Here is a 27,785-nt window from a genome sequence, read left to right as displayed (position 1 = left end):
ATATTAGATAGATGCTAACATCATCTGTAAGAACAGAAAATATTTTTACAAGCCTCCTCAATTGTCACTGAACATGTTCAAGTCTGGGTGATGAGTGGCTGTGTAAGTACCATGGCAAGCAAAGGAAACATCATAAAGCTCCTCAGCTCCACTGCAAGCCCTGAGGGCAGCAGCAGAGGCAGCTGGACAGACAGACACAGAGGGAAGAACATTCACTTTCCCCAAGGCAGGGGTAAGAACCTGGTATCCCCACTGGGTCAGGAAAAATGGGAACAGGACAACAGGGAGCCGAGACATTGAAAACTACAACGTGGATCACTGTGAGCCTTCTGACTGTGGGATGCAGGGGGCTCCAGGAGCGTGTGCACAGCACAGAAGGATGCATCGGCTACACATTGATGAAGCTCCTCCAAGAGGTTCCACGTGTGCATCTGCACGTACACACACTCGCAGTGCAACCTTTAGTTCACTAGAGGGCGACATCATGTTCCCTCCTGGCATGTGTGTGCCTGTGGGAGGGGCTGCCTGGGAGCCATCCTCATCCCAATGACAGCAGGTCTCCTTATGTTCCCGTCAATTCTGTGCTACCATAAGCAGCCCTCCTTCCTGCTCCTGGTACACAGCAGTCCCATCAGAACTCATTCTAGGGACTTCATCTCTTAGCCTAGAACCTGGGCCAAAGGATGACTCACACTGAACTGCATGTGCTCACTTCACAGCCACTTACCCAGGTTAGGTGAGGAGCAGGTGACCCTAGGGTAGGCATGGACTCAAAGTAACATGAAAAAGAGAAGCGAATTTTAATATTCTTTTTTAAATAAAGGAATCATTTTGTCGCATGAAATTATAGAGAGAACTACAATCTATAAAATTCTGTATTTGGTTCCCCAAGCCACCCGAGGCTTCTCAGTAGAGTGATGGAGGTCCCTAGGACAGTCTGAAAATAACAGAAGTAGCCGAGGGGCCAGCTAATCCTGGGTACCAACATTCACTCCACCATACCTTGCTGAGTGGACTTGGAAAGGGGCAAGAACATCTGTGAGCCTCAGTTTCCTCATCTGTGAGAGACTCACTGGGCTGTCAGAACTAAATGAAATCATGCATGTGGGGCCCTAAAGGTGCCTGGCAAGTAGCAGGCCTTCAAAAAACATCAGCAAACATTCCTCCAAAACCAGAGGCATGAAGAACACAGCAAGCTTCCCCAGAAATCTGTAGTGTATACTGTCTCCAGGGCTCATCAGGATGGTGAGGTCACAGGTTTGGGGCACAGTGACTCACTTTTGAGCCACTTAGTAGGATGCAAACTCTGGCTGCCTCCCTTTGCTGCTCTGCACTCTTAAAAGTCTGACCTTCAAATGACCTCGAAGCACAAAGCAGTGACGATGTTTCCTGCCTCACACTGAACTGGCAAGTTCTGAGATTGGACCGTGTCTTTACTCCCTGCCCCAGACGGCTGGGGCCTCACTTCCTCATGCTAGGAAAAATATCCAATGCTCCCCTATGATCAGCAACCTCTCCTAGGTGGGAAGGGAAGTTCCTTCCCAGTCATGCCCAGAAAGCTTTCTTTTAGGTTTAGGTCCAAAGGAGAAGGGCCCTGGCACTGCCAACCACTGGTAACCAATGAGGGGCTTTCTCAAGCGCAGCTCAAGGCTGGAGCACAGACAGGCTCCCGCTTCCCCGTTAATGCCTCCCAGGGGAGGGGAGGCCTTTATTCAGCAGAGCCCATGAGTTCTTCCCAGTGACTGAGGTTCACTCCCCTTCCTATATCAGAAGACCACATTTGGAGTAACTAGAAAGCAAATGGCAGAAGGTGAGGTGGAATAGGGGGAAACAGTCCACCTCCTCTGCCTACAATTCTCTTTGCTCTTCTAAAGGAGCTTGGGTTTCCCAGAGGTGCTGGGCATATCGTACTCTCTGGAAGCCACCAATGAGAACAGAGAGAGGCTTCTGAAACAAGAGAGACTGCAAGAATCCAGCAGGTAGGAGATGCTTCTACCGGCCCCAGTATAGGAATGACTGGGTGGCTGTTTGGGTCTGTGGTACTACCAAACCCATTTGATTAAGGACTATATTATGGTCAATTTGCCCAGGCCAGTAACTTCACCTACCTAGGGAGATTCCACTGCAAAGATCTAAAAATCATTCATACCTTCTTGTATGAAAGCAACAGTTGATAGAGCACTGCTAACTAATGATTTTGGGCTGGCCAAAGATTGCCTAATTTCTTGCTCTTTTCTGGTTTCACAATACACTTGTATTTCAATATGCTGCCTTGAATTTGTGACACATATGTTCCAGTTTAATGAAATGTGTCACAAGAGGCAAAATATTTTCCTTTTCAAGTTCCCTTTGTCCTGAATGCCTCTGAAGACCATCACTGCTGCTATAGAAAATAGTGGAATATTACCCAGTTCAGCCCAATATACAGAAACGACAAACATTGATTGCATCCATTAACTTGCATTGTTACACATGTGTCTGCGGGTGCACACGGGTCCCTGCACCCTCCACAGGCCTACGATAGCATCTTGCGTCTCCCACTGTCCAGTACCAAGGAAACAAAGAAGCTCTTGGAAACCTGGCTACCAAACTGGTTTCTGGGTTATTCAGCCATGCATGATGTCTGCTAATTATTCACTGTGAGTGTTAAAAACCTACAGAACTTCTTAGGCTGCCTCCAGGCTCAACAATAAAACTATCCCAAGTTCTAAATTAATGGCAAGCTTCTAAACCCCGGGTTAAGTGAGAAGTAAAGAATTTGTGCTTTCTGGGCAGGGTGTAGTGGCTCATGCCTATAATCCCAGTACTTTGGGAGGCTGAGGTGGGTGGATAGCTTGAGGCCAGGAATTCAAGACCAGCCTGGCCAACATGGTAAAACCCCATCTCTACTAAAATTAAAAAAAAAAAAAAAAAAAGCCAGGTGTGGTAGCGTATGACTGTAATTCCAGCTACTTGGGAGGCTGAGGCACAAGAACTGCTTGAACCCAGGAGGTGGAGGTTGCAGTGAGCCAAGATCACACCACTGCACTCCAGTCTGAGTGACAGAACAAGACTCTGTCTAAAAAAAAAAAAAAAAAAAGAATTAGTGCTTTCCAACTGCTGCCATGCAGGAAGAACCAGCATGGCAGCCTTATGGGCCCCAAAGTTACCTAAGAGGGCAGGGGTCCTGATGTCAGGGAGAGAGTGCGACCAGCCTCAGGGCTAAGAACTTGGAATTTGACCCAGAAGGCATGGGTTCGAATCCCAAATCTTTCAAGTTTCCCTTTTATAACCTACAGCACATCATTTATCCTCTTTGACCCTCAATTTTTCTCTTAAAAATGGAGTAGAAAACTAAATTTCTGTCCAAGTTCCAGGACTAATCCAAGGCTTAAACCAAAAGGCAGACAGGAGAGTATTTTGCAAACTGTGAAGTGCTACACATGTGTATGGTTCTACTTCTCATGCACTCACCATGCTGAACACTTTATAGCCATAATTTCATTTAATCCTTGCAAAAAACTCTTTGTGGCAGGATATCAATGAGGGCTCTGAGGCACAGAGAGGCTAACCAGCTTGCCTGAGGTCACAGTACTAATGAGTGGCATAGCCAGGACTTGCAGCCAGGTATCCCTATACTGCGCTACAGTGACAATCTCCCAGGTGAGGGGTTGTCACCCCATGTCAGTCAGATTCCTAGAGGAAGAGATAAAGACAACTCATCTGGTCACCAGAACAGTGCCCCCTCAACTTCGAGGAGGCCAGCAGGTGGTGTCTTCTCACCTGGAGTCCTTCTCTGACGGCTTCCAGGAGATAGGGGATGATGGAGTAGTTCCACAAGTCGGTGAACCACACTCTCGAGCCATCCACATCGATGGGGCATGACAGGAAGAGCCGGGGGCCTGGAGACCACAGCGAAAGTACATTAGCACTGAAAGAGGCGTGGTTAATGGAGCATCAGGGGAAGCCATAGTCTAAGTACCCCTTACAGAGTGACCCTGGGCACTCTGAGTGATGGCAGGACTGAGGCCTGAATGCAGATCTACCAGCCCTGGATGGTGGGCACAGAGAAGGATGCTCTGATCCCTGATTCCGCCTTGGGGTCTCCCTCCTCCAAGAAAGGCTTTATGTGGAAGATGTGCACTGTGGCATTAATAATCTTGATTTTTGAAAATGGAAGCAAATGACTACATGTCCAAAAGAACAGAAACGATTAAGCAAATGAGGGTACATCTGCATTTGATCACTTTGTAGCCTTTAAAAATAAATTTTAAAATGGAGTAATTGGCCAGGTGTGGTGGCTCATGCCTGTAATCCCAGCATTTTGAAAGGCTGAGGCAGGTGGATCATCTGAGGTCAAGAGTTTGAGAACAGCCTGGCCCGGGCAACAAGAGTGAAATCCTGTCTCAAAAAACAAACAAACAAAAAACATTTAGCATTATGAGATAACACTAAATGAAAAAGGATTTTTTTTTTTTGAGATGGGGTCTTGCTCTATTGCTCAGGCTGGAGTACAGTGGTGCAATCTTGGCTCACTGTAGCCTCTGTCTCCTAGGTTCTAGGATTCTCCTGCCTCAGTCTCCTGAGTAGCGGGCAGTAGAGGCATATGCCACCACACTTGGCTAATTATTTGTATTTTTAATAGAGACAGGGTTTCACCATATTGGCCAGGCTGGTCTCAAACTCTTGACCTCAGGTAATCCACCTGCCTCGGCCTCCTAAAGTGCTGAGATTACAGGCGTGAGCCACCATGCCCAGCCAAAAGGAACATGTTCTACGTATGCTATGATTGCCACTACATAAAACATATGTATGAACAAGGACAGAAGAAATAAGCTCAAATTAAAATTATGTCAAGATACATGATTAGTGATCTTTCTTCTCTGTCCTAAATGTCTAGCTTTCAGAAATGATGGCAAAACTTTATTTTTCAAGCAAAGCCAATCCCAAAGCCTAAGAGGGTAGCTTCAGCATGGGGGAACCTTGAGGTAGGGGCTCTTTAGTGAGTCAGCTATTTCTGTATCAGGCCAGGCTGGTCACATCTCTCTTCTGCAAGACCACTAACAGTCTGGGGTCGACCTGGTCTGTGACTGTCCCTCTGCCCCCATTTCTATCTTTATGGACAGTCCAGCTTCTGCTGACTGTGCCTGCAGAGTGCTGTCCTGACCAGGGCCCAGAGGATGGGCACCCGAGGATGCCAGCCTCCACCCCTCAGTCTCCCACCCACCGATGGTGACATCCGAGGAGCTGTGAGCCTCCAGGAAGCGGTTGAGGTGATGCCAGACCTTGGGAATCCAGTCGATGATTTTTACCAGCTCCATATTCCGCACCCGCCCACTGATCTCTGTTTCCATGAGCTTCCTCCTCAGAAACCGGCCAAGGAAACCCTTCACAGGCTCCGTGTGGTTGGCACAAAGCACCCATCTGGAGGAAGTCAGAAACACTTTTCAAGATGATGATAGTGATCCAAATGATGGCTGACCTCAGGAACCAAAGCATGTTAGAAACAGAAGGTGTATGTGCTAATGCAAAAACTGGATTCGCTATGCACCGAACACTGTTCTAAACACTGTAACTATGTATTAACTCAGTTCCTCATAGCAACCCTCTGACGTAGATGTTATCACCACCCCTGTTTTACAGACAGAAATGGTGAGGAACAGACAGGTCATGTAACTTGTCCAGGATCAAACAGCTAGTTAATGGAAGAACTAAGATGAGAACCAAGAAGCCTGGCTCCTGAGGCTAGGCTCTAACCACTGAAATAAACTGCCTTTTGTGCTTGGTGCCGGGCCCTGTGCTAGGCTACGGAGCTATCGCTATGACTAAGACACAGTCCTGGTCCCCAGGAGCTCACAGTCTGGTGGAAGAGGCAGACAGGCAAAGAGAGAAATGAAATATGATGAAGTCTAAGGGAATCAGGGAAGGCTCCCAAGAGGAGGGGATGTCTAGGCTAAGACTGGACAGATAATCAGCAGCAACATAAGGAAAGGCAGGAGCAGGTGTGGGAGTGAGGAGTGGGGTGATGCTGCAGCATTTGCAAAGGCATGGGAAACAGCATGGGTGTTTGGAGAAACTACCAGAGGTTTAGTGCAGCTGAAATTCAGACTTGACCTGCCAACCCACAGAGTCTGGATTTCATCCTGCAGGCCACAGGGAGCTACTGAAGAACTTTAAGCACAAGAGTTCTACAGTCAGATGTGCACTCTAGAATGCTCACTCTGGTCGGGCTGCCACAGGGTGGAGGATTGCCTGCAGGGGGCAAGCCGCAGGCAGACATACTGGCTAGAAGGTGATGGCAATGGTGTGCTGGGTGATGATGGGGCAGTGATGGGGAAAGAGGAGGACGATGGATTTGGGGGTTGATTAGGGGAAAGCACGAACAAGACTGGGGGACAGCCTAAATGCAGAGGTGAGCCATGCTCTCAGTGTGCTGGAGGAGTCAACATTTCTCTGGTAATCACATTCAGACACACTTTCATTAGATCTCCCTCAGAGATGCCAGTGGAAATGAGCCGGAGGCCCCAGCCCAGAAGACAGCTTCACACCCACCTCTAAGGGCCCAGGCAGGAAAGGTGGAGTCAATTGAGATTCAATATGGGGCAAGGGGTGCTTGGCAATGCCAATCAGGCAACAATGCAACCTGGCATAACAGAGGTGAACAGTCCTTCCCATGCCCTGGTCACAAGAGAGGACCAGCGTGGTGCTGTGGCAGGGTAGGGAAGACGAGCCAGCAGGGAGTCACAGCAGCTGGGATTCGCTATAGAACCCATTAGATGAGGACATTTTAGGTAAAAGCTGTCATTGCTCATGCTCACTTGGGACAGAGAGACACCACTGGTAACAAACAGGGCAGCAGGGGCACCTGCAGTCCCTTCCAGAGCTGCCCCCTTGACCCTGCGACAGCAGGACTCAGTCAGAGACCTGAGTGCAAGTTTCCACTCTGCCGCTGACCAGTGTGTGACCTCACCTAAGGCACTTAAGTCTCTAGGCCTCCGTTTTCCCATTTGTAAACTGCGAGTGGTAAATGTAATTACTTGAGGCTGAAGTTAAAATTAAATGAATTAAGCTGAAAAAAATGCTTAGCAATACCTAACATACAACAGACACTCAACACAGGCTTCTCTACTCGCCCCTTCTTGCCTTCCTTCTTTATGATTCCATAGTTTAACTGGACAAGGGAAGGAAAAACTTACCTGAAGTTATGATGAAGCTGCAGGTTGGGAGTCGAAGAGGTAGCCTGATTCATTGTGCCGATTATGTAAGGGCTGCGGGTAAAATAAAGGAAAAGAAAACTGTGAGTCGAAGCCAAGCTAGAGAACGAGGTGCTCACAGAGGCCAGTGGCCCTGTGCATCTAGGCTGGTGGATGGCTAGCCGCTGCCCCTCCCAACCCTACAGAGGTACACAGCTTCACTCCCACACAGGCCCCATCAGTGGCAGCACTCTCTCCCTGGGGCTACAAGGTCCAGAACCAGCCTTTACCATTTGTGGTACTTGCAGTTGAGCAGCCCATTGAAGATCTCGCCCAGAGAGCTCACATGATGTAGGTTATCCAGGATGATGACGAGGGGCATGTCCACAGCGTTGTTCTCACTGTTGCACTGGTCAGCAAGGTTGGACAGGTACTGGCGCAATTCCTACGGTGGCCAGGAGGGCCGAAGGAGAACAAGTTGGTGAACACACCTAGTAAAGACACACCTGCTCAGGGTCTTTATCTCACCTAGGCCAGTGGAGGCGGAAAGGCCCTTCATGATGCTGTGCTGTGAACACATTCTGGGTGCCTGCCTATTACAGGGGGTTGGCTTGGTGCTTAGGGGAGGTAGGGTGGGCACGGGATGAGTAAGGCGCGAGTCCTGCCTCCCAGTACTTGTCTGATGACTGATAACCTTGACCCTAGTGCTCTTACCATGCCCAGGCATGGTTTTTATTACTGTTTGACCACCTTCTCCAGAAATCCTGTTACTTTTCCTGGCATTTCTCACTATGCCAACCTCCCAGCAGGCTCCTTACTGCAGGTGCTCTGTACGTCTTGGTACCTCCATAGCATCTGCCTGAGAGCTACATACACAGAAGCCCTCTACACATCAGAGCAGCAGAGGAGCCAGACACACACTTAAGTCATGCTGAGTAGCACTGGGAGATGAGTCTACATGCACTGGGCTTGGAGAAGTCCTGCTGAAAGGGCAGGCTTTGCATTTTACCTTGGAGAATGGGTGGGGCATTGGCTCAGCAGGGACTAGAACACAGCCCTGCATGTCTGGCGTAAGGGATGCATGTCAGAAATGGAAGAGGAAGAATAATGGCACATCAGGGAGAAAGGCTGAAACAGGAAGGTAAGAAGGACCTGGCGGGGAACCTAGGATGCCTGCCTGCCGTTACTGTCATCATCATGAGAGCTGGCATCACTTAGAGCCAGGCAGGCCTTTAAGAGCCTTACACACAGGAACTTCTGTAGCCCCACAATAAGCTAGGAGGTGAGTACTATGATTGTTTCCATTTTATAGATGGAGAAGCTGAGGCATGCTACGATCAGGTGCCTAACCTGAGAGTGTACAGTGGGCGAGCAGTGGGCATGGATCAGACTTGGGTACCTGCCCCAGTCTGTGTCTTCACCACACTGGCCTGTCTTAGATGCTAGCCTGCTTGCTTGGGAGTAACATCTTCTCCACCTCCTACCAGCACCTGCCCACGCTGGGCCTCCATTTTAAGTCAAAATATGGCTTGTTAGCAATAGAAAAAGCCCACCTTTTAAAGTGGCTAGTTCTTTTAGTCCCTCTTCACCATGAGCTCTAGTCCCTGGGCATCTGATTCTCCCTGCCTGGGGAGCCTTCACTTACTGGTCCCGGGAGAAGTTCCCTAACTCACACAAAGGCTCTCAACAGAGGGGCTCTGGGTACTTCTCTCTTATCCTGCACCTACATCAAGTTACTCGGGGAACTTGTGGATGGTGCAGATACCCAGCCTCAAACAACCTAATGAAATAGACATCAAGAAGTGCGGTCTAGAAACCTGTATCTTCAAGTACACTACGTGATCCTTAAGGCAAAGGAGTCATTTTCAATCCACCTTTGATCCTCTGGTACCTTTGAATAGGGCCAGCTAGAGTAAATTATCCATCAGTGCACTATATGCATGAATGAACAGGTCTTATATCGCATTTTCCAACTCTCGGCTGGGACTAGGTCAGACTGCAAACAGGTTTCCACTGCTCACTGTGAAGCAGGAGCCAACCTATTGTGGCCACAGGGCTCTAGAGACTGACTTGAGCTTCAGTTCTCTAGCAGTTAGTACCATCTGAGTGGTCTTAGGCACAGGACCAATCTGCTTCAAGCCTCTGTTTCCTTCTCTGCAAAATGGGGATAGTGATAAATACCCTCTTGAAGGTGTTGCTATGAGAAGGTGTTTGCTGGTCATGGGGCAAGCAGTCCATAAATGTGGGTTTCTATTATTTTTATTTTTGTTTCTGGTCTTATCACTATTGTTGTTCCATAAAATACACTGGAAAAACAGCAACACCCAGGATGCACATGATAAATTCTTGGTAAACTGCAACAGATGTATCTTGGATAACATTAAAGAACTACTAGCACTGAGCATCATAAATGAGCTCAATCGGCTTAAACACAGATGGAACTTCTTACTGGGAGGATCAGAATAGAGCCTTCCTTCTGTTAGCCCCCTCTGGACCTCTTTCAGGTGGCTTTCTAAAACCACCTAAGGAGAGCTGATAGGAAATGCTGCTTTTCCATCAGGCTAGTAGTGATATCATCAGTTTTGAAAGGGCCAAAAAATACAGCAGACTCAGAATGACCTCCTCACCTTGCTGGACTTATGGTCCACGTTAAAGGTGGCGATAACCCCGTCTGTCAACTCCCGTCCCTCTCGAAGTACCATATACTCAGACAGCCGGTTGGCCAGGTAGGTTTTCCCAGTACCGCTGGGGCCAGAGAGAATGATCCGACGGTGCTCCATCAGCAGGGAGACGTAGCGCTGCAGGATGGGCTTGGGGATCAAGGACTCAAACACCAGTGAGTCCAGGCTGTTTTCTGCGAGCCCTGCATTTGAGAGAGAGAGGAAGCGTCTGAAGCCCTGTAGAGAAGGTGGCTCTCTGTGCTTGCCTAACTGGGACTGCCAACACCTGAGGCCAAACCTTTCCTTGGCAGTCCACTCACCTGAGACGCCTGCATACCCAGGGACAATGGAGGCTGAGAGCAAACTGCTGCTGCTGTAGGAAGTCACCTCCCTGTTCATCAACACCATGCGCTTCTGTCTCCTGTTTCGGCTGACTTCCCAGATTCAAACTCACCTTGAACATTTGTGCTTTTAGTCCCCATCCATCCTCTGCAGAATTCATAAGGCTCTGGGCTCTATTTGCCTGTTTGGATTTACTATACTTACTACACACACACAAACACCCTATTATATATATATTTACTACACATATGCTATATATACCATACCTATGGCATCTGCCCAAACCAAACCTGAGTCTCTTCTGTCACTTGTCTGTCACTCTGAGGCTGCCTGTTCACCCTGCTCCCTCCCACATGCCAGGTACCACTGTTATCCACACTAAGATGTGCCATGAAAGCAGCAGTACTTTTATCTTTAAAAGGAGGGAAATGCAAGGCTAGATCACTGGATTCTGGAATGTGAATACTGGCAGATCTGGCCTGAAATGCTGTGAACTGGGACTCTTGGTCCTCAGCAACATCAAGTGGAAACTTATCCTTCCCCTTTCCTACCTGGGACAATGTCATCAGTCAGGACTGTTGGCTTCACAAGAGGTATATTTTGGATACTGTCTTAAGAGAAGATCCATCCAAGGTTAGCTGTCCAGAACCTCAGGTTGTTGTTTAAAAACTACTCTCAAGAAACCAGCAGCATTAATAAAAAGTCAACTGAAGAGTATTTACTGTTTTATAATAGCGTTCCGGGCCAGCATGATGGCTCACACCTGTAATCCCAGCACTTTGGGAGGCCGAGGCAGGTGGATCACCTGCGGTCAGGAGTTTGAGACCAGCCTGGCCAACATGGTGAAACCCCGTCTCTACTAAAAATACGAAAGTAGCCGGGCATGGTGGTGTGTGCCCGTAATCCCAGCTACTCGGGAGGCTGAGGCACAAGAATCACTTGAACCCGGGAGGCAGAGGTGCAGTGAGCCAAGATTGTGCTATCGCACTCCAGCCCAGGGAAAAAGAGTCAAAGAAACTTCACTTTAAAAAAAAATAGCATCTTCCTTCCACATATTCACTGCTAGCAAATCCCCCCAAATGCATTATGTTTGTTTCTAGACTTCCCCTAATCAAGTAACCCCTAATGCAGTGATTCCTTCAGAATGAATGGGACAAAGGCCCTCAGATGCCTTGTCTACCAGGGACAAGCCTAAGAGTTTCCTTCTACTGAGCTCAATGTAGCGTATACTTGCTCAAACCTCGACACAAAGTATGAAGTGTAGGGTCTCTAGTCTAAACCTGATAATAATAATAATAATAATAATAATATAAGAAAAACCCCCTAGAATGCCCCTCTGAACATACAGTGCTCTGTTTCAGTCTTCTGCCATAAACCCCACAGGGAGTGACTATTTTGCTGATGAGCTCACTTCAGGAAATGCAAAGTCAAACCCCCTTCCCCTGGTTCCACTGAGTGAATCACTGAGGCTCAGGCAACTCTTTCAGCTCAAATCCTCGAGTGGTTTTAATGCCTTGAAGGCATAAGTTTTAAGTACTGTAGGAAAGAGAGAGAGGAGTCAGGTATCACCGAAAAACCCAAGCTGATCCCTCGAGGTGCTAAAACTTGATGTGCTGACGGATCAGGCCGTGCAGAGGGGTGACGTGCTCCACTAGGGGTAGGTAATCTTGTCACGTTCTAGAAAGGTTGGTCTGGTCTCAGCAATAGGCCATTCCTTTTACCCCTCAGTGCTTTGCAATGCTCACCTGTAAAACCAGCAAGTGAACAATGCATGCTTGGCAGGAGGGATGAAATGCAATTTGAACCCAGGACGGAAAAGGCTCTCCTTAAAGAGATCTTGCCGAGGATGATTGTTCCAGCGTGCCTGGTGCCCCTTCCTACTTCCCCTCATGGTGTAGGTCTTCTTTCTCATGGGAGCTCATTCCTGGTGGTTCAAGTGGAACCAATCTGGCTCCTCCATCCACCCAAAGGGATGGGCTTGTGGCCAGGCTAGGAAAAATCCTCTCCCTGGTTGTAAGGACCAATTCCACAATGGGCATTTGACTTATAGTGGGCCAGAGTCATCCCTAGGAGTTTTCTGTTACATTTTACCAAAAACACGTCTTTCCTTCAGGTTCCTAAGCTAGAGGAAGGAATTGGGCTACCAGGGGCCATTTCATCAACCATGTTCAAAGGGCTCATTAAATAAGCACAGCCCATGACGGGCAAAGCTGAGGCAGGCCTGGTCCTGATTCACTGTCTAAGCACCTGGATCCAGCTATGCTTGAAGTGCACTCCTGAATTGCTCAGGGCCAGGAGCACGTACATTTCCTTTTTTGCTGTAGCTACTTTTGAGTCGGTTTCTGTCATTTATAGTCCAAGTGCACAATTGTGGAATTTCACTTGCCAGGAGAAGGCTGTGTGAGGCTCAAGCAGTATGTACCACTTGCCACCTGCAGAGCAAGATCTTAACTCCTGTTGATGGAAAATGGTGGGGTGCTTGTGGAAACTCTACCATCCAGGAAATACACCTTGCATCAAACGACTGCAAAACTGCAGCCAGGAGCAGTGCCTTTCAGGGAAGAAAGAAACGGAATAGCACAAAGACTGAGCCTAGTACAGTACTGATGAAAGTTTATATTCAGGTGGTCCATAACATACAGAAAGAAAATGGTGGGGTTTTACAATCAAATAAATTTGGGACAGATTGGATTAAACAGCCTTTTTACCAGCAGGAGTTAGGACATTGAATGACAGAGGCTTTGATGTACCAGTGCACTCTTGTCCACCGAAACACAAGTGGGGATAATTATGTAGTTTCCCAGAATTGCTTGACTGTGAAGCCTTTTTATTTCTTTTTTTTTTTTTTAACCACAGTGAACTTCATGGGCCTAGAGTTCCAAGGAATGCACTGACCTGGGGCTTAATACTGCTAGGTAATGAGAAACCGGAAGCTCTAGCAGCATCCTGCGTGGGCATGAGCTTCAGCAATTTTATCAGGATGCTTAGAGTGACTCCTGTAGCCTACAGCAAGTCGTGGTTTTCCCATCTGTAGAATGGGACCGTGTCCAAAGCTTGCTGGCAAAAGTAATTCATCAGTATCAGTAAAGCCCTATTTCAACAGCATTGTAAAGATTCCATCATCTCAGAGTCATAAGGCTAATGGGTTCTTTTGTTAGATAACTGCAGCAGTAAACTAAAATTATTTTGTTTCCTAAAGTGGTTGAAAAGCAAAAGACTGTTCAACTTGCGTAGGTGAGACTAACTGTGGTGTAAAGGAGAAAAGCGGCCTGCAAACGTGCACGAACAAAACTGTGGCCACAAGTGCCTATGCCAAGTCACAAAACGAAAATGGCAATTCCTGAAACTCTGCAACCAGCTCAATTACCTTTGACAGTCACCGTGATGGTTGTGTTCTCTCCAACCAGATAGCCACAAGGAAGCAGCTCCGGTGTTTCGGAAGTGTTGCTACGCTTGACTTCTCCAATGCTGTAACCAAGAACACTGTCTGAATTCAGCCCTAGCTGACTCACTGGGTCGACATGAATAATGTATTCCTGGAAAAAATAAAAAATAAAGACCCCATCAAAGATGTGGCTAAAATCTGCCCATGACTCATGTTTTCATTGGGTGATTTATGATCATATTCTCTTCTTTCTCAGATGTCTGAGTTGAAACTGAGCTGTGGGATGAGGGGGAGGACTGATTTTTCTATGGGGGTAATGCCCTAGTACCACAGGCCTCTTAAAATACAGATTTATTTGGTTAGGAATGGAAAAAAAAAACACTCTAACAAGATTGTGTACATTTAGTCTGGATGAACAAGCACGGAAAAGCTAGGCTGCTTTTCCTAAGTTTCACTGAAGTCTTGAAGACATCAAGGCTTGTGAATGGTGCTGGAAAATTCACGAAAAAGTAATTTTGACAGAAAATCTCTCTTCCATCCTCTTCTTTTGGCTCAAAGATCATACAAAGAGATTAAAATGCAGGCTGCTAGAAAAAAAATCAGCTCTAGATCTTTAAGAAGGAAAATGTGTGTTTAATTTGGAAAGTGTTTCCTCTTGGCTGAGTGAACAAAAGGTTTTAGGCTAGTAAATGTAGAACTAAGGTTCATGTACAGGAGGTGACTGCACGATGACTTAGGTGGAATCCCAGCAACAGGCCTTGTATGGTCTCATTTCCTCACTTACTGTGATGCCAGTGTGCCTCTTTTCAGCCCAAACTGCTATTCTAATCCAAAAATGTCCCAAGTGCCCATCAGCACAGGTAAGTTTTTGGCCTAGGTAGGAGAATTGGTCCAGTGTAAAGCATTCATATGTCTTTTCTGGTCTCATTTCTACAGTCTGGCTTGCCAGGATGGGGAACAGTCTCCAGTCAAAAAACAGAATTTTCTCTGTATGAGACTACCTGGATCTAGCTGTTAGAAAGAAACTACCGTGTACTATTAGGTTGGTGCAAAAGTAATTGCGGTTTTTTGCCATTACTTTAAATGACTCATGAGGTGACCCATGAGGTCTTTTTCCATTTATTCAGGAGATAAGCATTCAAAGCAGCACTGGGTTTTAATGGCAAAAAGTGCAATTACTTTTGCACCAACCTAATAGTTAAGTGGTTTTCAAGTCAGACCACAGATCAATGTGGTCTAATTCTACATCCATGACCTTGAACAAGTACCTAACCTGCGCCTCACTTTCTTCATCTTTAAATGGGAAAATAAGGGGCTTGGCATAATCTCTGGTATAAAAAATGTGGGCTATTGGCCAGGCTCGGTGGCTCATGCCTGTAATCCCAGCACTTCGGGAGGCTGAGGCAGGTGGATCGTGAGGTCAGAAGTTCGAGACCAGCCTGGCTAAGACAGTGAAAGCCAGTCTCTACTAATAATACAAAAATTAGCCAGGTGCAGTGGCAGTGCCATGGCAGGTGCCTGCAATCCCAGCTATTCGGGAGGCTGAGGCAGGAGAATTGCTTGAACCTGGGAGGCGGACTTGCAGTGAGCTAAGGTTCTTCCACTGCACTCTAGCCTGGGTGACAGAGCAAGACTGTCTCAAAAAAAGAAAAAAAAAAAGGGCTATTACTACTACTCAGGAAATATGATTAATGAGCATTTATAGTTGTTTACTTACTTCATGACCATAGAAAAAATGTACCAAAAGCTTCTTTCAAATCACCTTGTGTTTCAAGGTTCACCTTGGTACTCATTAGTTATTTATCCTGTGACAAACACCCAATCTAATGATGTGATTAGAAAGAATAGAGAAATAGGTATGGCAACATCCTTGAGCCTGGCCATCGATCAGAAATTAATGTCACTTGTAACACAAATCAGAGACTCTGAAGTGTTGGCACAGATCAAATCCCTGAAATGAAGGATAGAAATCTGATATCTAAGCCCTAGCCACAGATTACATACTCCAAAACATTATGTCATAGGACACAATTCTAAGGCGAAAAGAGAGCTGGAATTTAGAAGTTCACTGTGAGAGGATCAAAAAGTTACTCAAATAACTCTCACTAGCTGGCCCACCACTGCAAAGGGCAGATGGAAAGAATTTGGCTGATCACCAGTGTGTACTTACCATTGTCCTTCCATCCCCTTGAGGACCAGGGAACAAGTTTCATCAACATAAAGATGTAAAGAAGGGAACAGGTCTGAGAAATGGCCAAGCTCGGGACATCAACCTCTCTGTGCCTCCCCAGGCCCAGCTGCCCATGTTCAGTATTTTGCTGTAGCCACCATCTTGAAACACTTACTTTGAACAGCCGTCTAACCACCCCATCGAGCACATCCCACTTCGTCTTGCCACTAACTCCAATGCAGCCAATAAGAAAGAGGTGTGGTCTGGAATCCTAAGGGTAAGGAAATGTACACAGGTGAAAAACAGATGGGTCTTTTCTGATTCAGTTCAGCAGAGGGCTCAGGTTGCCTTAGAACTCCGCCAATGATTTGAGAGGGGAATAAAAGTCCTATTTGTATTAATACCAAGTATAACTTAGGTGGAAGTAATAGTCTCAACAATACCTTTCCCTGCTTTACTGTTAAAACAGCAGTTCAAGAGTCAAAAAAAAAGAGGATTTCCTCTCTGGAATATGGAACCTTTTGCTATGTAAATGCATCAGACAGTTCATAAATCACATATTCCTTGTCTGGAACTCTCTCCACACCTGTCTGCCACCTCTCTCTTTTCAAACCTTGCTTACAAACTCACCTCTTCCAGGAAGCCTTCAGGGATTAACCTCATCAGGCTCAGAGTTTAAATTGCTTCAGCGATTCTGCACATAACTTATATAATGATATATTCTGTACTTACTTACATTAGTTTTAGGTATTGCTGTCTTATTTTTGCATTTCAAGTTTATCTCCTTACTAGATCTTAAACACTATCAGGACAGTAGGTGTTACTTTCTTCTTTCTTGTTTTTAAATAACATTTACTGTTTTTCTTCTTGTTAAAACTTAAAACATGTGCAACTCAGAAAACTTGTAAAACTCTGGGAAGAATACTCTCAAAACAATCTTTTCCTAATTCTTTTTGCGTCTCTGTTCACAGGGCTATGAATAGTGGCAGCTAATCACGTCACACTGATAAAGGCTGATAGAACATGCCATTCTATTGGGTTTTAAATACCTTACATGCTCATAAGGATATAGAGTCAGGAGAGTGGGTGGGAGGGTGACATATGGTAGCTAAGCAAAATCAGCAGAGAAAAGAGCACCAATCTTGCAGTTACATGATCTAACCCCACCACTTACCCCTGGCCTCAAATAAGTAATGCTTGGGGTCTTAGGTTTCTCAATTGTATAATAAGGATGACAACCTCTGGTCAACTAACCTCACGGATGCTGTAGTGACCTAGAATAATATAAACTTCTGAAGGTGACTTGTTAGCTTTTATAAAATGTATGCTCTACCAGTTCATACTGATGATCACTAGAATAACTAGTCCACAAGGTGTAACCCGCATTTACTGTAAGAATGAGTTTCCCGATAGTCCATAACTCTACTAGCTATGTTTTGAAAATAGAGCTGTTTATTGTATATTTCAAGGCTAGATGATGCTAATGGAAGTGCCAAAATCCTGAGCTTACCCCCTATAGTGAGGCTAGCAAGCCAGCCACAAAGCAGAATCCCCCGGCTACGAAAGGTCTGGCTACAGACGCTTTGTTCTATGGGTTCCCTAGCGGTCTGAAACTACAATAGCATGTTAGCTAGAAATACTAAGAAACAACAAACAAAAAACCCAAGGGAACTTGAAATGGTGACTCATGAGGTCTTTTCCCATTTATTGGAGAGATAGTCATTCAAAACATCACTGAGTTTTAATCACTCAGTAAAATTCAACTGTCAATGTCAACTCTAGCCCCACCCCCACCACCCCCCCCCAAAAATAGTCTCTGGCAGTGGTGTAGACTCTGGAAGTTTCCAGAGTTTGGAAGTGAACAGAAACCATTCTAGGAAAACTCAAGATTCCCAGGCTTGGTGAGTCAGGATGCCCCACCAGCTCTATCTTCAGCCACCTGCATGCTCCCAGGGCTTGGCACCTCCATCTCTTCTTGGGTGTACCAAGCTGTCTACTCTTAGTGACTGATGACTGATAAAACTGGTGCTCTTGGTCTGCTACATGTTACAGCTTATTTCTGACCTTACATGCTAAATGTGCATAGCTGCCTCTGAAGTGGTTTGGGAGTATATTACATTCAGAAAACCCCTTTCTGGTGGATGTTAGCGTTTAGTTAATTACATGAAAGTGAAATGTGGGACCATTTTTAGTGCTCTTTATTAGACTTTCAAACACACAAGAAAGGGAAATGCCATTCACACACTACTTGTGTCAAAATGCTGCAAGGGATTATGATTAGTTAAGAGAAGCATTAGTAGTATTTCCAAATCACCTTAGGCTCTGAGGTGATACAGGTTTTATGATTAGATCACTAAGCTAGGGAGTTCTACCTGGGAGAGGGACAGGCAGAGCAGGGAAAGGGATCCAACTAACCTCCTTCCACTTCATTTCCTCCTGAAAGCTGACAACTATCTTAACATGCCTGCCTCCTTCCTTCCGAGCCGAGCATTCACCAGTGTCATCCAGCAACATGTCTGCGAATGGAAAACATCAACAGCCTTAGGCACATGGGGACAGCAAAGCCAGCTTCCTGACACCCCCACTGCTGGGTGGCACAGCAGCGGGACAAGCAGGTGTCAGGTGCAGGGGGTTGGGGGTAGGGGAAGAGGAGAGGGCAAAATGGAGAATGCAATCACAGAAACCAATGGTGGACCAACCAAGGAACCAGCAGGCTGATAATGCACCTTGCCAGATGGAAGTGTGAGGGAGAGACTCAAAACAACAGCAACAGCAGCATCATGGATAAAAAATAAAAGCATCAGCCTCAATATGCTTACAAAGAAAACCTAGATCATGTTCACTGATGGTTGCAGCAGCCTGGAATCCATCCTGAAGGTAGGAAGATTATAGACCAAGCCTTTGCCCCCACTGGGACCTGCTACTATGGGGTTTGTGTGCAGCATTCAGCTTGCAGGTAAGCCTTTTAAAATGGATCAAACAGAACTTAGCATGGTGGGCAAGGGATCCAAGCTCAGGGCTTGGAGAGTTTGGGGCACTGGAGCAAAGCATGAGAGCAGTCTAACGGCTGGGCTCATGTTGGTAGCAGACTCACACCCAGACACATACACACCCCAAGTGCACACACGCCTGTTGCCTCTCCATTTGACCTGTTGATCTGCTTATTTTGGGGCTCTCGCTTAGAGATCAGGATGCCAGCTGTAGGTCCAATCCTGCCCCCAAACCCTGTGAGCCACTTACCCAGGCTGGTGGATTCAGTGAGGTTCAAGCTGTGCTGGGAGAGGCCCATGGACTGCCTCGGAGAGGCAGAGATGGACACTTGGGAAGGAGCCCGGCTGCAGCCACTGCCTTGAGACTCTGACTTCAGCCGGTCATTCTCAGCTTTCAGCTTCTCTATTTCACTCTGCGAGGAGTAATGGAGAAGCTTACTTAGTAGGCAGAAGGAATATGAACAAGATTTTTCTGAAGGAAGGATCTGAAAGTTCCCTGCAGGAACCAGGTTGGTCTCCCACCCAAGGCAAACAACACCCTCAGACAGGTTCAGCAGTGTTTGCTGCCCCTGCTGTAGACACAAGGCATGCGGGTGGGGGAGGTCCATCCATTCAGAGAACAGGCCTTTGAAAAGACCTCTGAAATGCTTCCCAGAGTCTGCTGCTTGAGGGTTAAGTGGAACAGTCTTATGATCTAAGAGGTTTGTGCAACTCGGGCTTTTACAGACGTCTCAGAACCTTTAATGAGCTCCTCTATGCCATGAGTCGAACAGAAGCACATGGGGTAGTCAGCGACTCTATGTGGCCGGTGAGTAGATTCTAGGAAGAGGAGCTGGGGAGGGTGGTGTGAATTAACTGTGAATTAACAGTGCAGAAGGCCTCGAAGGCCAGGTGAAGAAGACTGTGCCACATGCCACAGGCACCAGTCTTACGCAAAGGAAGGGCATGGGTACCCTTATTCTTTCAAAAGACTGGTCTTTGAGCAATGTGTGGGAAGGACTGAAAAGAGAGAGACTGGGAAAGCGAGAGCTGCCACCAGATTCTGATGCAGCCCTCAGGGCTTAGCGGAGAGCAGCCTCTGGGAGCTCCTTCTTAGAGAGCCCTGGACTCAGCCCATGCTCCTGGGCTCTCACCTGCATCCTGTTCATGGCCTCCCGGAGCTGGTCCAGCTGGTGGGCAGAACTGAGAGCTTCTAAGCGGATGTCCGTCAGCTTCATCTCCTTGTCTCTCAACTCATTTCGGAGCTGCATGACAGTCTCAGCTTCACTATCCATGCATTCCGAAATCCTAGGGAAAGAGGAATGTTACTGATGAAAGCAGCTCCTTTTAGTCCCCTACTGACCACTGGTCCATGTCAATCATCAGGTTTGTTTAGCAGTAACTACGTATAATCAGCTGCCTGGTGCTTCCTGGAGGTGATAATACCAAAAGCGCCTGAAAATAGCTTTTATTCCTTCTCAACATTCTTTCTTTGCCAAGATCTGGCAATCAGAATGGCTTTGGTGTGCCATTCAGCAAAATTCCAATAATATAGGGATAAACAGGAGCTGGCAAAAGGGAGTAGCAGCCTTCCAGTCTGATAACCTCCTCCCCGGCTGTGTGTACACAGCTGCGCTTCCCTGACACCACATGCCTTTGAGTTCCAAACCCACTCAGAGAAGCAGGGTCAGCCGTCTGTTTTAAAGATTAGAAACTCCTTTGCTAAACAACTGAGGGGTGATTTTCATTTGTCAAAATGGGGATGAAACCTAAAGATATGCGTGGAAGGAGTTAATCTGTTCCTGATCACATTGTGAAAACTCACTTCCCTAGAAGTGTCTAGAGAGATCAACCTTCTTTAGTTCCCCAGCCCCCACACTGCTTAACACACTCATGGCAAGAAGAGAAACCTCTTCCGGGAGTTAGAGACAGAATGGTGTGACACGCAAGCCAAGGTTGTATCTGGAAACTCTGCAACAGCCTAGCTGATTGTCTTCCTTTCTCTGCTGCACAACGGATCAAGGTCACCACGGGACACTGTTGAGTTCCTCTTTCTGAAGAGGCGGTTCTTCTAGGCTAGGCTCCTTACTTAATTACTTAGGTTTGCTCTTCAAATACCTGGCATGTCAGCACAAAGTAGAAGATCATAAAGGTTGTGATGACTTGCAATGTTAAGATAGTCTTCTTTCAAAAAAAAGTTCTGTGAGTTTCCAAGATCTCAGGATCTGGGTTACTGGGTGATCCAGAATAGAAAGCTTTGATATTTCTTGGACCAAAGACAGAAAAACAACCCCCAAACACCCCGATTCTCAAGTTCATAAAGTTACAAAGCTGAAGCCGATTATGTCTGAAGGAGATGATGAGCATGTGGTCTCTGCAGAAATAGATGATCACATGAGTCTGCTCTTCAAGAGCCAAGAGATGGGTTTGGGGCCAAACAAAACCTGACCTGCAAAACTGGGTGTGGGTGTGGAAATTTTAATTGCCAAAGGAAAATGATTTATAAAGTTGTTAAAAGAGATGAAATTGTGTTTTGGGGGCAGACAAAAGTGAAGAAAAATTTAACATGTGAATAGCCAAATGTTTCTGTTGCTCTTTTCTTGGCCTGAACATGAACTGTTTTGATTTGAGAGATACAGCAAAACCACCTTCTGTTTTTAAAAGTTATCAGTCACCAAGGAAGATTCTTAGCTTCAAAATCTTGAAAAAGCCAAAGAACTCCTGAAAATGATCTAATTATTTCCATTTCACACTTTTGAGAGACTGAAGCCAATAGATTTGGGACCAAAAGGGCAAGAGAGAAATGTCTTTAGAATTTGCATCTTCCCTTCTTTCTCAGCTCTCTGTACTTTGAATAGCCTGTGGTTTGTGAGATTTACTGACAGACCATGCTCTTTCTCTTTTCTTTTCTTTTTTTTTTTTTTTTGGTTTGAGATGTTTGCAGGAGGAGCTTGCAAAAACTGGTTCTATCTTGAGAAGACAATGGTTTCTTGGTTTAAATGGAGTGTCAAGTCTGAACAAAATTCTACTGTGATACTCCCGTCTTAGCCAAATCACACGCTACCTGGATCTTGAGGGCTCAGATTTGCTGCAGAGAACAGTCTGTTCCAGTTCACACCGTGTGAGACTGATCTGTCCAGCACTCCATGACAAGGCACTTTGCTCAAGTCATCTCCACATGGTCTGCATCTTTTTCCCAGAAAGCTCTCAGCAAGAGAGAAAATACCTTTTTGGCACTCACTTTGTGGAACGTATCGCATTGGTTATTTTGCAGAGCTTGGCCAATACAATGACTTTACAGTGAGTAGCAAACTGAAATGAAGACAGTCTGTGTTGGGAAGGCCTTGTCCTCCCTATGCTCCTCCAGAATCAGCCAGCCCTCAGAAACACAGAATGGTGAGGCCTCATGAGAGAGATGCCCTATAACAGAGATGATGCTGAAAACACATTCTTTCACAGCAGCCTTAACTAAGCTTCAGTTCCTAATCCTGCTGCCCAAGACAGAGTCTTCTCCCCTAGTTCCTTCCCTGACTGGACTTATGCTATATTGCCAACAATTTCATTTCACTTAACGTGTAACCCTCTGCTTCGCTGCTGGCTCCTTGGGGACCAGGGTTATTCTCTGCATCATTTCTGGTGTCTGATCACATTGACAAACACATAATTGTTACCTAACAAATGCTTATGGAATACCTAAAGAACTGGGCTAGGCATGTGAAGTATATTATTCCATTTCCCTTGTACATTACTCACTCCATGAAGAGGTATTGTCATTATCTCCAGTTTTAAAATGGAGATGCAGAGGCATGGAGACAAACGAGCCCAAGACTGCACTATTTAAAAATGATAGAGGCAGGATCTAACCTGGCAGGTCTGCTTAGCTCTAGAGCCTGTGCTCCTGAACTATACTCACTAGGTGCTCAATACATGCTTGCCTACTTCATGAACTGCTTACTGGAGCAAGCTGATGTGTGTTTTTTCCTACTCAGTCCCTTAACTGTCATCCAAGCATTTTTCCGATGCCTTGTCCACAGTCAGGGCTGGTGGCATACCTAATTTTAAAATGCCTCGAGTGTGGGAAAATGTTGCCTTCCCACAACTACCATTCCTTTCGCCCACGGAGTGGGGAATTTTCTAAGTCCAACTCCTCTGCCTTTGGTTTTGTCTTTGAACTCCCTCTCACATCTAGATTTGCACATTCTTACAAACCTTTCAAGGTTGGAAATAAGCATTTGCTCTCAGCCTACCCTCTGGAAAACGAGACCAAAAACAAACATCTCCAGTGTGCAGGGATGCTGTGGAATGTAAGAAAAGGGCTGGGGAGCCAGAAGTCAGCCTCGCCCGATTCCTCTGGGGAAAGTAGCTTGGAGGATAGTTCTGCCATGGTCCTGCACAGCTGAGTGCATCACCGCCTCTGTTTGCTCATCTTACTCAGCCACCCAGCAGCATCTGGCCCCATTCCTATTCCTTCCCCCACAACAGTTTCTCCTCTCTGCTCCTGGGTTTCCTCCCACCTTGTTGGCCAGCTGCTGTAACTCCTCTTTCTGAACTTCAAATATCAGAGTGCACTAGAGCTCAGTCCTTGCCCTCTGATCATCTTCATATTCATTCAGCCCCTTGGAGAGCTTTTCCAGGTATCCAGCTTTCGACATCACCAATAAGTCTGTGTCTCCCACATCTATACCTCTAAGAAGTCCAGGCTGGTCGACCTGGATATGGATGTCTGCTGGGCATCTCAAATTTAATGTGACCAAGGCAGTGCTCCGACTCCGCACTCTGCCTCCATCTGTCTCCCACTCATCCCAGGTACTCAAGTTGTAAATCTAGGAATATCCAAGGATGGCTCTTTTCTTTCCCTTGTACTCATATCTGACCCATCACCATACACTGGCAACTTTTCCTCAAGAGGATATTCTAAATCCATCTAGGACTCACCATTGTCATCACTCACTCATTCATTCCACCAAATATTTGAGCGCCTGCAAAACCAACAGAGCACCTACCTCCAAGGAGCTTCTACTATAGATCTGGCGGGGCGGGGGGGGCAGAGAACAATCAAGGAAAACCTATATGTCAGGTGTCAGGGGGCAACATGTACAATGGGGAAAAAAATGAAGCAGGGCAAGGGACCATGGGGAGCGCTGGCTGGTGGTGGAATGTTGGTTTATACAAGTGAATGGGCAAGGCCTTATTCATTAGGTCATATTGAGCAGAGACCTAAGGAAATCAATATCTGATGGAAGAGTATACCAGGCAGAGGCCACAGGAAGGGCAAAGGCTTTGAGGTGGAGAGTGTGATTGGAATGTTCAAAGAACAAGTGGACCAGAGTGACTAAGATCCCCTAGGTGATCTCCCTTCCCCATATTCCTAACATATGGAACAGAGACTGATCTTTGTAAATTCAGATTATCGCCTATTTCTGTTTCAAACATCCACCACAGCCACCCATTATATATGAAATTGAATGCAAATTCACTTCAAAGCCTTGCATGTTCTAGGCCCTGACTATGTCTGTGGCTCTTTGCACATGTGGGAAGTCATGCTGTCCTTCCCTCTCTCTCTCAGACACATCAAACCTGTTTCCACATTAGGCACCTTGTGTTATTTATTTCTTGGGTTGGGAAGACTGCCCTGCTCATTGGGAGGCTGGGGTGGCAGAGGCTGCTATGTGTTCACCAAAGCCCATTTCCTCCTTTACTTCTTCCCCTGCAGGTGGTATAGCTTTGAGTCCTGCTCAGTGGACTGCGGGAAGAGGTGACGTAAACCTATTCTGGGCCTGGTGCTTAAAAACCCTTCTGCAGGTTCCTCTGCACTCCTCACATCCACGCCCACTGGCTGGACACAGAGCACTGAGCAGAGAATTGGGCCCTGTGGATGGTGGGAGCCTTAGTGCCTACATCACTAGAGGGCAGGCCACCTGCTGACTAGGACTATCTGTATTGGGATTGGAGTGAGCAAGAAATAAACAGTCATATGTAAAGCTGCTGGGCATTGGGCTGAGTTTGTTACAGCAGCTAATGTTATTGACTGAAACTAACCCAGTGGTTCCCCCTGGCATGCAGATCTCAGCTGAAATGTCACCTACTCAGAGGGGTGTTTCCTGACCACCCCATCTGAAGTTGCTGCCAAGGGTCTCTGTCTCTCAGCACTGTTTTAATTCACAGCATTAGCCCTTAGCACTCTCTGATTTTCCTAGTTTATTCAGGGTTTATTTGTTTAACATTCATCTCCTCTCTTGGTATACAGGGTCTATGAGTAGGAGCTTTGTCTTGTACTCTATCGTAACTACAACTGAGAATGGGGTCTTCAGAATGAAAATTCAGGAGTAGAATGAACTATACTATGTCATGCCTCCACTAGTCTTTAGCCTTATCAGAGGTGGGGAATCTGTTTAACTTCTTTTTTTTTTTTTGAGATGAAGTCTCGCTCTGTCGCCCAGGCTGGAGTGCAGTGGCACAATCTCGGCTCATTGCAATCTCCACCTTCCGGGTTCAAGCAATTCTCTGCCTCAGCCTCCCAAGTAGCTGGGATTATAGGTGCCCACCACCACCCCTGGTTAATTTTTGTATTTTTAGTAGAGAAGCGGTTTCATCATCTTGGCCAGGCTGATCTTGAACTCCTGACCTCGTGATCCACCCACCTTGGCCTCCCAAAGTGTTGGGATTACAGGCGTGAGCCACTGCACCCAGACTTTTTTTTGTTGAGATGGAGTTTGCTCTTGTTGCCCAGGCTGGAGTGCAATGGTGTGATCTCAGCTCCCTGCAACCTCCACCTCCTGGGTTCAAGTGACTGTCCTGCTTTAGCCTTCCAAGTAGCTGGGATTACAGGCATATGCCACTATGCCTGGCCTTTTTTTTTTTTTAAATAGAGACATAGCCTCACACTATCACCCAGACTGGAGTATAATGTGATCACAGCTCACTGAAGCCTCAAATTCCTGACCTCAAAGGACCCTCGTACCTTGACCTCCCAAGTAGCTGGGACTACAAATATTTGACACCATGTCTGACTAATTATAAAAACATTTTTTTTTTTTTTGGTAGAGACAGAGTCTTACTATGTTGACCAGGCTGGTTGCCAACTCTTGGCCTCAAGCAATCCTCCCTCCTTAGCCTCCCAAAGTGCTGAGATTACAGGCATCAGTAACTGCACCTGGCTTGGTTAACATCTTTTTGGTTTCTTTATACCATCTGGAATAGTGCTCTGCTCAAACAGGTTGCTATATAAAAAAATTAAATCAGTAAATAAAGAAGAGATGATGAGTTCCTTTTTCTCCTGGTCAGGAGACAACTGAGTTGGGATGTTTTGGGATGATGGCATGTGTGAGAGTCAAAGGCAATTTGTTCTTTACTCCTTCCTTAGGTACTCTGCAGATAAAAGAGGACTCTCAGTCATGTGTCTAGTTCTTCACTCAGAATATCACAGGGCACTGGGCTGGGCACCACAGGGGCACACCAAAGTCCAGTCCCTCAGTGCTCTTCCTCCTTCCCCCATTCAGAGTTTTACCCTCACCCGTAACAACAGGAAGTACATATCCCTGTAGCCACCCTCTTATTAGGGTGCTCCCCAAGAAAAGAGGAACTGATCTTCGAACTCAGTGAAATGGAGACCCTGACAGTGCCATGTTTCAATAGTGGGTGCGGTTGCTTAAAAGTCATAACCCTACTATCCTCTGTTTCCTCTCTTCCATGCAGTTGGTGCGCTACAAAGACCTGGCCTCTGAACAGGCTGATTTTGCTTGTTCTCCCTCTACTCATCTGGTAAGCCGCTAAGGTAAGGCCTTAGGACACTTACGCTGCCTTCAGTGGGCTGGCTGACTAAGTGGACTTAGAGTCAGCTCCACAGACCTGCTCCAATGAGAATGAAGAAAGATGAACCGGAAGGAAAAGGCCCTTCATGCATAGTATTTAACCTGGCCCTCCCAAGAATCCAGTGAAGTAGATACAATGAACCCCATTTATACTAGTGAGGAAACTGAAGTTTAAACAACGAAACTTCTTTCTCTAACCCTGTCTCAGTGGCTGTTCTGACCCTGGCCATGACTTCCCTCTTCTCCCAGGCACTGTCTCATCTCACTGATAACTTTCCTTGAAGTCTACTCCAGTTCTTTCATTCTTGACCTGGTATACCATGGTCTCAAAAGAAATTCAGCCCTACTGGGGAGGGCCAGACTTTCTTACTGCTGCAGGAAGCAAGCTCCTTTATATCAATTTATCTTGTTCAGTTCTTAGGACTAGGGTAAGTACACAACCACCATTACCCAAACTGACATGTAAAGGTATGGAAACAAGGAGAAGTAAAGCAACCTGCTAGCTGTGGACACTGATACCACCAAACAAAAACCTAAGTTTCCTTTCTCTTTCAGCTTTCCCAGTCCTAAAGCATTGAAAGAACATGCCCAGTCCTACTAAAGCAAAGCATAACAGGTCTCCTAGATATTCCTATTGGAGAGGGTTCTCAGGGGCCAAAGATGTCATCTGACTAGACAGACAGACTTACAGAGAGTTGGAGTGGGAATTCCTCAGCAGTGGGGTGGAACCTGTGGACCCATTGTGTGGTAACTTTGGTGAGGAAGGCAGAGAAGAATCCGTCATCTCCTCAATGTCTGAATGAGAGGACGCAGATTTGGGGGACTTCTTCTTCCCGAAAGCTTGCTTGAAGGAGCTGCGTAACTGAATATACAAGACTGTCAGCTTCGCAGCCGGGGCAACCGATGCTTAGGCCTTGGCAAAACAGGGACATGCACACAAAAAAGCGATTAATTCTCTCATGTTTTCCCCCACCAATGGAAAAGGTTCCCAAGAGCTCTTTTGAATCAGTGCATTAAGGGAAGAAGAGTTATCTGGTGTTGCCAGCTTGAGGGACTGCACCTGTGGGTAACATTCCATGCCTACTCTTGGTTCAAGACTAGATGCCAACAGCAAGACAGAGCCTGGCTCAGCAGATGGATGCTAGGAAGATGAGGTTACACAGCAACAAAGCAGGATGCTCAGACATGGTGACGGATGCGGATGGGGTTAGTTATATCAATGGATGGGTTAGCTTGGTATCTGATATTAAAGTTGGTCTTGCTTACCTCATTGACC

At 46.4% G+C, this 27,785-nt stretch overlaps 1 protein-coding gene across 15 annotated transcripts in view; it reads right to left on the bottom strand.

Annotated features, from left to right (window-relative positions):
* Positions 1-27,785, bottom strand: part of NAV2 (neuron navigator 2) — a 768,760-nt gene that overhangs the window by 9,530 nt on the left and 731,445 nt on the right. For 14 of the 15 annotated variants that reach the window (XM_035264232.3, XM_078340757.1, XM_054242162.2 and 11 more), the window contains 11 exons: positions 27,199-27,371; positions 19,853-20,006; positions 18,970-19,132; positions 18,145-18,245; positions 15,905-16,000; positions 13,542-13,710; positions 9,800-10,035; positions 7,463-7,617; positions 7,176-7,247; positions 5,207-5,403; positions 3,763-3,881 (listed from right to left, as the gene is read on the bottom strand). In XM_035264232.3, the coding sequence (XP_035120123.1) occupies positions 3,763-3,881; positions 5,207-5,403; positions 7,176-7,247; positions 7,463-7,617; positions 9,800-10,035; positions 13,542-13,710; positions 15,905-16,000; positions 18,145-18,245; positions 18,970-19,132; positions 19,853-20,006; positions 27,199-27,371 (1,635 nt within the window). The remainder of the gene's footprint in view (positions 1-3,762; positions 3,882-5,206; positions 5,404-7,175; positions 7,248-7,462; positions 7,618-9,799; positions 10,036-13,541; positions 13,711-15,904; positions 16,001-18,144; positions 18,246-18,969; positions 19,133-19,852; positions 20,007-27,198; positions 27,372-27,785) is intronic. The other variant, XR_013523354.1, reaches the window with a different exon arrangement.

The sequence above is a fragment of the Callithrix jacchus genome, chromosome 10 (genome assembly GCF_049354715.1).
Source record: "Callithrix jacchus isolate 240 chromosome 10, calJac240_pri, whole genome shotgun sequence".
Taxonomy (NCBI): domain Eukaryota; kingdom Metazoa; phylum Chordata; class Mammalia; order Primates; family Cebidae; genus Callithrix; species Callithrix jacchus.
Note: the sequence above shows the minus strand (reverse complement) of the source record. Positions and strands in the feature narration are given on the sequence as shown.